An 8,437-nucleotide genomic window follows, 5' to 3' on the forward strand; every position below is an offset into this window, starting at 1 on the left:
TGGTTAAAAAGAAACTCATATTTCAGATATGGACATTATTAAAAAGGGGTTTAAATTTGACCCGAGGACAACAGGAGGGTTAACCAAGTGTGGCTAACTAACTGGCAACTTGTTCTATACACCAACATTTGAGATCTGTTCCGATACATTTTTGAATATAGAAATGAACAATGAATCAAAATGCTTGGCACGGAATCCTCAATAACAACCGTTCAAAAATCAACACCGTGTCACTACGGTTCAAATGCTTTAACGGTGCACCGCCTGAACATGTTCGCATCATAACAACATGTCCGTAGCAGCGAGAGCAGCGGTTCTGCAGGTTATTCGTGACGAGCCCGTCTGCCCCAAACATGAGGCCGGGAGCGGATGCACTGCTTGTGTCAACTCATGCTCCTCCGCCAGCACCAACCGGGCGCTCTGTGTCTTTAAATATGGACGCTCGAGCCTCGGCGACCAATAGGGCGCGCGGTGTGTGATGTCATCCTGGGAAGCAGAAAGCATGGCTTTTTCAAACAAAGAGAACAATGCCGTAACGCCGCCGCGGCCGCGACCGTCGAGCCAAAACTACAACCTCAGTCTATCTAAAGCGGAGGACATGTGTGGACAAAAAGACAAAAGAAAAGAGCCGTGTAGGAACCGTGGCGGCTCGTATGCGAGCGGCGGCAGCGGCAGACAGAGCTGGGTGCAGGGCGTAACACCGCCCAGTCCCGTGTTTGTGCGTCTGCTGCTCCGTTTCAGCTTAAAATCCGCTCAGCGAGGACAATTATACTCTCCCAGAAACACACACATGAGGTAGAAATGCGAGTCCAGTGGTCGACACTGACTCTCAGTATATGGGATATGTAAAATCAGCACATTTCGGTATATTTCCTTTGTTTGATGCAGGCTGCTAGACATGTCCAGACTCCCGACAATCTGCCGCTTTGTCTGACCCTCTCCCACCCCTCCCCCTCCTCCTCAACCCCTCTCTCTCCCTCCTTCCCTCCAGGTCTATTGTCTAAATGTTGTTAAAAATTGAATATAAATATAGTACTTATTAAGTGAAGTATGCATTATGCTGACATTAAATACCCAGACAGTGAGGGCAGTCCGATCAGAGGACTAGGCTCACGCTGTAAAAGTTCAGAGATCCTCCTTTACCAGACTGCCACCCAAACAAAGAACAGCCAGGCTGCATGCATCCTGCAAGCTCACCATAAACACCAATTACTTCCTCACTAACTAAGTAGCATCGCACACACTCATGCTCTTACCTTGTCTCCCCACTATTTCCGCCACATGCTCAGAGCTGGGGACAGGTACACATTCAGTCATGTTGACACTTCTTTTCCTGCTGCAAAGGACGGAGCTTTGTTCCCCGTGGAGCATGGAATGCGAGCTGGCCATGTGGTACCCGCCCGAGCCGTAGTACTCCGGGGATGGAGAGCAGGACGTCGGCGAGTCCCGGGACCCGTTTGGATGCTCCAGCATCTGTAGATCCACATAGCCCCCTCCGTTGCAACCCTCGGAGCCCGGACCCTGGGTCCCATCCAGAGTGTCGACCAGCCCGCCGCCTCCGCTACCACAGTCCACCTTCTCCAGAGCCATGAGTGACAGCTGGTCCAGGGCGAAGCGGAGCGCATCATGATGGTCCTCTTCCCGGGACTCCTGGTCTGTCTCTCGGGGCAGACCAACCCCGTTGTGCTGGCTGCTGATCACCACGTCGTGGTCCATAATCTCGGGGTGGAATAAAGGGCTAGGCATTGTCTCTCCGTGGATCTCACATCAGATCACGAATGCCTGTTTGATGGGAGAGAGCTCACCTTCTTCAGAACTAAAAAAAAAAAGGAAATAACAAAAAAAGTCAAGTGTTTGTTTATCATAAAACACTCAAAACCAGGCCGGAGATGTGCCCAGTGGAGCCACCGATCATTCAGCTACAACAGCACGCATTAGCAGTGTTGATTTGGGCGCCTTGCTTTGTCTGTTGTTGCTTTTTGTCTGACACCTGAAACCATCCAGGAGGTTGTTTTGTCATAAAGCATGTCCGCTTTAACACAAGTGCACAACGTGTACGCCTGCACACATACGAACATTTGTGGCAATAACTTCAGACACTCGTATATGTACTGACTGAATAAAAAAAAATAAAACATAAAAGAGGGATATGAGCTGTTGTTAGCTTCAACAGCCAAGCTAACAGGTTAGCTCCACATAGTCGGCACTCAGTCACGTTGTCGACCCCTTTGTTTGGGAGCACCAGAGCTAGCTGGTTAGCTCTGTTCTGACAGTCGAACTTGTGCTCATTTTCAAATGCAGCCGCGTTGATTTTTAAAATTAAACAAATGCGAAAGCCACAATAACTTACTTTATCTTGCCTTTGTCGACGAGCTCCTGTCTTCTGTTGTCGCCCAATTCTTTAAGGGGAAGATGAGAAGCAGCCAGGAGTACTGTGCGCTGTGCTACGCTAGTGGGTTAGCTAACTAGTAGCAAGCTAAATGGGGGGCGTAGGAGAAAAACGTTAAAAAAACGAAAAGAGAGCTCTGTTTTTGTCTCTTTCTTGAGAGTCAAAGCATATTCCTGGGAGTGTCACTGGGTCTTCATTCTGCGTACCGTCAGGGAGACCGTCGCTCAATTCCAAGGTTAGCAGTTTTCAGTTAAAAAAAACACACATACACATTGGTTCTCGGCTCTCTGCTGCTGCCTGCCTGACCCGGGTCGGTCCTCCGCCTTTGTCTCGCCAGGCGCACGCCGCTCCGTCTCCAGCACACGGCACTGACGTCATCCGCGACACAACAATGAGTTCAAAGGCCACATGCAGCAAGCGGAGAGCATCAACGGCGAGCCACCGCCGCTGTCACTGCCGATTGTGTCTGTCAGTCTGCTGCAGGGCACTATTTTACTTCCCCTATCCTCTCTGCATCCAGACTGTTAACGCATTGATACATGTTTTAAAAAAAAAAAAAAAAAACGTTGTCATAATTGGGTGTGTTCATCATGGCTACCAATGAGGTGTTTTGGGTGGTCCAACAACAGCACTCAATGATGCTCATGCAATGTGTGTGCGCGTGTGTCCATTTATTTGTGCTTTTTAGGTTAACAAAAAAAAAAACCTGAAGGGCAATAGGTATTAAATATGAAATTAGTATTATTAAATGCACAACATTTTCTTGTTTCATGAGTTAAAATGAAAGGTTCACATTTTTCCAGGTTTAAAGGAATACTCCACCGTTTGTTGAAATAGGGGTTATCACTGTCTCCTCTAGCTGAAGATAGGGGGGGGGGGGCAATGCATTTTTTTGTCTCAGTGCATGCATGGTTTTAGTCAGTTAGCTTGCCACTAGTTAGCTTAGCGTAGTGAATGGAATCCTATGTGGCCGGTTAGCATGTTGTGAGTAAGTGAGCCAAAAAAAAAAAAAACTAATTGCCTGATACGAGTACAGATAGCAATGCAGATTAAGATGATTTCCTAGTCATATTTACTTGGGACTATATTGGGTGGAAGCACAGCCGAAGCACAGCCATATGGCACCGAGATATCTTGCAAAAACTCTACAAAAAAGCTCACATGGACATATTGATTACTGTAATTGTTCCTCCTGTCTATACTGGCTGTGGAGAGATGCCCACCTAACCCCTCTTTGTGTTTTCTTGTTTATAATGACACCAAAGTATTTTAATACTAAAAAGGTTTTAATTTTTTTTTTTACTTTAGAAGTACTTGGTGACTTAATCATCCACATGGACTCCCCCACCTGCAAGCTCTCATCAGAATTCCCCATTTTACTGGACAACTTCACTCTCACCCAACATGTCACATTCCCCACCCATGATAAAGGACACATCCTCAACCTGGTCTGCTCCACAAACCAACCGGTGCTCGACCTTCGAATCCGTGCCTCGTCCCCCTCTCCGCCCACAAACTGATACGGTTCACCATTCCTTCTCCAACCCCACGCCCCCCGCCTCCTCAGAGAAATCACCTTCCGCAGACTTATATCAATCGATCCCCACCCTCTCTCTGACCCTCTGACCTCACCGGATGATTTCACAAACCACCTCGACTCCACCTTGTCTACCTCCCTCAACACTCTGCCCCCCCTCACAACAAAAAATGTCACTTTTAACACCTCTTCGACCTGGTACACACCTGCACTCTGGATTATAAAACAAACTGGCCGCCAACTTGAACGTCTGACAAAGAAATTATCTCTCACAGTCCATCATTAAGGCCTCACTCCACCTCACTGCCCACAAAGACGCCATCATTGCTGCCAAGTCTGCCCATCTCTCCCCCATCCTCACCGACCCCCGCCTAAACCTAACCTTTTTCAGGCTGTTAAAGCCATTTATTTACTCTTTTTCAGGCTACTGTAAACAGGAATCCCCCTGTTAAACCAGCTTCATTCCAAGTCTGGGTGAGACATCACATATCCAGTGTGTCTTTCAGGTAATATTGGAACATTCTGATGCAGGATTTTAAAATTAAAGGCTTAAATGACCAAGGAAAGCTATATTTGAAATCATTTTTAGGCTGATAAAAGCCAGATTTTACTCTTTTTCAGGCTACCTTACAAAAGGAATCCTCCTATTAAGCCAGCTTTATTCCAAGTCTGTGCGTTACATCACAAATACAGTGTGTCTTTTTCAGGCTGTTAAAGTAGTATTTTTTACTCTTTTTCAGGCTACTCTAAAACGGAATCTTACTTTTAAGCCAGCTTCATTCTAAGTCTCGGTGAGACATCACATATCCAGGCCCCTCCTCTCCCCACCCCCCCTGACCTCCCGACCCCTCCTCCACACTGCCTCCTCTCCCAGTTTGACCAGGTCACCCTCCTGAAATCTCCAAACTCATCAGGTCTTCCAAACCCCCTACCTGCTCCCTTGACCCCCTCCCTACTCCCCTGCTGAAGTCCTGGTCCTATGCCCCTACCCCATTAAGATACCGCTCTCAACATGGACTGTGGGTTTTGTAAAGGAGTAATCATTGCAGGGAATAATGTCAATATACATAACAAGTCCAGCATTGTTTTTAGATATACTTGAACAATCATAAAGCTTCCTTTTAAAGAAAGACCACAACCTTTAATTACAAAATCTAAAAACATGTCCACCTACCACAACCTCCTAGATATATGAATGATAATGACAAAGAAAACATCAGTCATGAAAGAGCTGCATTTATTTGAAATCAACACAGGGGTACAGAGACAAATAATAAATCTTGTAATGAGGTACAGTACATCTTGTTATGAGGTACATCAGTGTTGTATTGGTTTTTCTGAGGGTACACACTCTCTGATTACTGATTAAATTCAAATGTAGCTGGCAAAACAGTACAAATTATTTTGTCAATTACAAATACCATGACTTAAACTCCAAAACCATGTAAACTCAAAAGGTTATTGTGAAAAATAACACTGCTTTGAACTGTCAAACAATCAAATCAAACAAACTAAATGTGATTATACACAGCCACAAGATGGCTGTGTGCATGTAAACTACTGCAACCTTTTTATGCTTCTAAATAAACACACTACCTATAGTGCCAGAGTAAAATATAAAAGAGCAACATGTTAAAAAAGAAACACACAACATCAACATGAACTGATACATTCAACACACATACACACGCACGTCAGGTACATCACATACATCAGGTTTGTGTTTTTAACTTTGACAGCTGTCAACTAAATGTAACACTGCATCATCGTCATCCACAACGGCCGTAAACTGCCTTAAAAGTACAACTACTTTCAGGAACAAGAATTTCCTTTGACTCACTATAGTATCACTAGTGAAATGTCATTCCTGAAACCACTGAACAGTATAGAGAGTCTAAAGAGAGTTGCCATACATTAGTGGAGGTAAAAAATGAACTGAAAATTGAAAAGCACCCATCCAGGATTACACTGACACATGTAAGGAAAAATACAAAAAGAAAACAGTCTTTGTTAAGGTAAACAAAATCTGCAGAATGTCTGCAATTAGGGTCTATTTCAGTTAATAGGGTAAACAAAATCCTCATGGAGCCAATTATTTGAAAATGAAAGTTTACCAGCAAACACGTCAAACAAGCCTGTGGGAGAGATGAGAAAGAGACACGTTACATGAACTGTAGTTCCTAACGATGAGGCTAAACACAGGCAATGGGTGAACCAATACAAATTAAAATAAGGATTCAGCAACACTGGTACCAGCACTGCAGTTATGAGTACCTTGGCTATAATTCCTCCTTGTCCACCTGTTCACCCTTCGCCTCCACTTTGTTGGCTGCTGCTGCGTCTGCAGCGGTGTCCTCTATATGAGCTAACATATCGGCTGTGAGGGCTTCCTCCAGCCGCCTCCGCACATTCTGCACCAGGTCCTCCTGCTTCCTAAGAGGCACAGACGGGGAAAAGGAATAAATAAGGCGGCTATAATGAACAAGACATTTCATGGCAAAGACACAACGATGATGACAGGACCCGAGTTACTTCCCCAAGTAGTGGAACATATATAGAAATAGAATTATGGCTGCCAAAGTTAACACATTAATAAGTTTACGCAAACTTCTTTCAATGCCACAAATGTTTCTGAAGCGCGATTTACAAACGCACGTTTGGTGATTTGGGCCTCGTGCCGGATTCGGCTTGAATTTGCCATATTATGCTTTCAGCATACAGTACCTTTGAGATTATTCTGGAGAATATTCTAGACAGTATCTGTCATTCTTTTGGATTGTTGCCATAATAATAATTTAAAAAAATCAAACCAAATCACAACCAAACGTAAACGATCGGTTACGGCAGATCCAGAGTGGCTCTAGGCAGATCCAGTAGTTTGGTTTTTTAGATATGGATCACCCCTCCAGTGTTGTTTGTGTAAACATCTTACCTGATGTCATCATCAGTCACTACGAAGGCTTTGCAGAGGGGCTGGGATGTGTTCAGCCAGACTCCAGGGTTTTTCTCCACTGCGGCGGTGAGCTGTCCAGTGACAGGCGCCGGACTGGTGTGCAGGGCACTGGCGATGGCAGAAAGCAGCGTTTTATCTGAACACGCAGGCCCAACACCTAGGCCGAGGACAACGGGGAAGCACAAGTCAAGCTTCTAAAACACTCCAGCTCCGACTTACACAAGGTTGTCTTATTTGTTTTGGTTACACTCACCCTGTAAGCCTTTTGGAAGATCCATAGTTTTCACTAGCTCCTCCGCAATATCAAATGCATTTAACCCGCTCAACTTCCTCTCCCAGAATAGCTGAAGATTGAAGAAAACAAAATATCCTTGTTAAGTTCTGAGCACATTTGTCCACAAACTAAATATGAGCATCATTATATAATTTCCAAGGATATTGAACTAGGTTGAATCAAGCCTTTAGCACTCTTTACATAACAGCAAAGCCAAAAACAGAACACTAAGACACCAGGTTTTATAGTGGCCAGCTACTTAAAAGGTACACCCATTTTCTTTTACTCACATGCCCAACTATTACATTAATGGTGATGTAATCGTTTCTTAAGAACACTAAAAAGTACAGGGAGCCTAAAGAAAGTTTTAAGAGCTGAAATGTGCATGTTTTCTGCCCTCGGACTTACTTGTTTCGGTTGGTCCACGGCCTTCTGTGTGTCTGTCTTCACTTTGTTGTTGGGGTGATTTGTTACCTTGGTCACTGGTTGTTTGAAGATGGATGCTGTCTGTCGGACTGGTAGTGTTGTGTTTAAATCTGGCTTTGCCTTTCAGAGAGACAAGAACATAACTGGCTGAAATTCTGTTAACCAGCTTTGACCAATTTTATTTCATTGTAAAATACAACTTTTGTGAGAAGTTGTACAAATCTACACAGCTGTATGATTGTTCATTGTCAGAAAGTATAATTAAAACCATAACCAAACCATAACATAAAAATAGGAGGGGAATATGATTTATGGGCACTGTATACTAATGTAATAATTGTCCCTTCAGGTAGCACAGCACAGTCGTTACTGCGTCACGAATACAACGTTCTCACCCTGATTTGATGATTGATGTCATAGAGATGCTTGTGCCTGCTGCGCTGCACTTTGGTCAGGAGCGACCATCCAGCCCGGGGGTGGCTGGAATTCACATCTGTGTGGAGGTTGCTGCCCAGACTGCGGACTATCTGGGGCTTGTTGAAAATGCGCTTAACAGGTACACTAGAAAGTAAAAACAGAAGACTCATCATCATCATAACAAGATTTACATTTTCAGTAACCAAAGCATTAAAGCAGTTATGGGTCTGGACACCCACACGGTTATTCTAAATAATTGGCTCTCGTGCATAGTTCTCTGAGATCACCTAACTGCACGTAACATATAATATGAAAGCTGTGACGTCTGATTGTCCCTGATTTGGGTTAGCTCTGTCAGTAGGGAGTTGGGTTGGGAACCGGAGTAACGCCGGTTCAAGTCCACCAACGGACCACAGTATGGTGGTGGACTGGTAGCTGGAG

At 44.6% G+C, this 8,437-nt stretch overlaps 2 protein-coding genes across 8 annotated transcripts in view; both read right to left on the reverse strand.

Moving 5' to 3' along the window:
- The window catches only part of LOC116699431 (RNA-binding protein MEX3B), an 8,749-nt gene extending 5,863 nt beyond the window's left edge, over nt 1-2,886 (reverse strand). The window contains exons 1-3 of one of the 5 annotated variants that reach the window (XM_032531983.1): nt 2,596-2,886; nt 2,351-2,476; nt 1,257-1,816 (exon numbers count right to left, since the gene is read on the reverse strand). In XM_032531983.1, coding sequence (XP_032387874.1) covers nt 1,257-1,746 — 490 coding nt within the window. In that variant the 5' untranslated portion in view covers nt 1,747-1,816; nt 2,351-2,476; nt 2,596-2,886. Of the gene's footprint in view, nt 1-1,256; nt 1,817-2,350 lie in introns of all 5 variants that reach the window. The other 4 variants (XM_032531984.1, XM_032531982.1, XM_032531981.1 and 1 more) reach the window with 4 other exon arrangements.
- A 2,259-nt stretch (nt 2,887-5,145) lies between these two features.
- The window catches only part of LOC116698685 (methyl-CpG-binding domain protein 3), a 4,386-nt gene continuing 1,094 nt past the window's right edge, over nt 5,146-8,437 (reverse strand). For 2 of the 3 annotated variants that reach the window (XM_032530745.1, XM_032530743.1), the window contains exons 2-6: nt 7,975-8,140; nt 7,562-7,699; nt 7,133-7,223; nt 6,859-7,036; nt 5,146-6,359 (exon numbers count right to left, since the gene is read on the reverse strand). In XM_032530745.1, coding sequence (XP_032386636.1) covers nt 6,206-6,359; nt 6,859-7,036; nt 7,133-7,223; nt 7,562-7,699; nt 7,975-8,140 — 727 coding nt within the window. In that variant the 3' untranslated portion in view covers nt 5,146-6,205. The remainder of the gene's footprint in view (nt 6,360-6,858; nt 7,037-7,132; nt 7,224-7,561; nt 7,700-7,974; nt 8,141-8,437) is intronic. The other variant, XM_032530744.1, reaches the window with a different exon arrangement.

The sequence above is a fragment of the Etheostoma spectabile genome, chromosome 12, assembly GCF_008692095.1.
Source record: "Etheostoma spectabile isolate EspeVRDwgs_2016 chromosome 12, UIUC_Espe_1.0, whole genome shotgun sequence".
In the NCBI taxonomy this organism is placed as follows: Eukaryota; Metazoa; Chordata; class Actinopteri; order Perciformes; family Percidae; genus Etheostoma; species Etheostoma spectabile.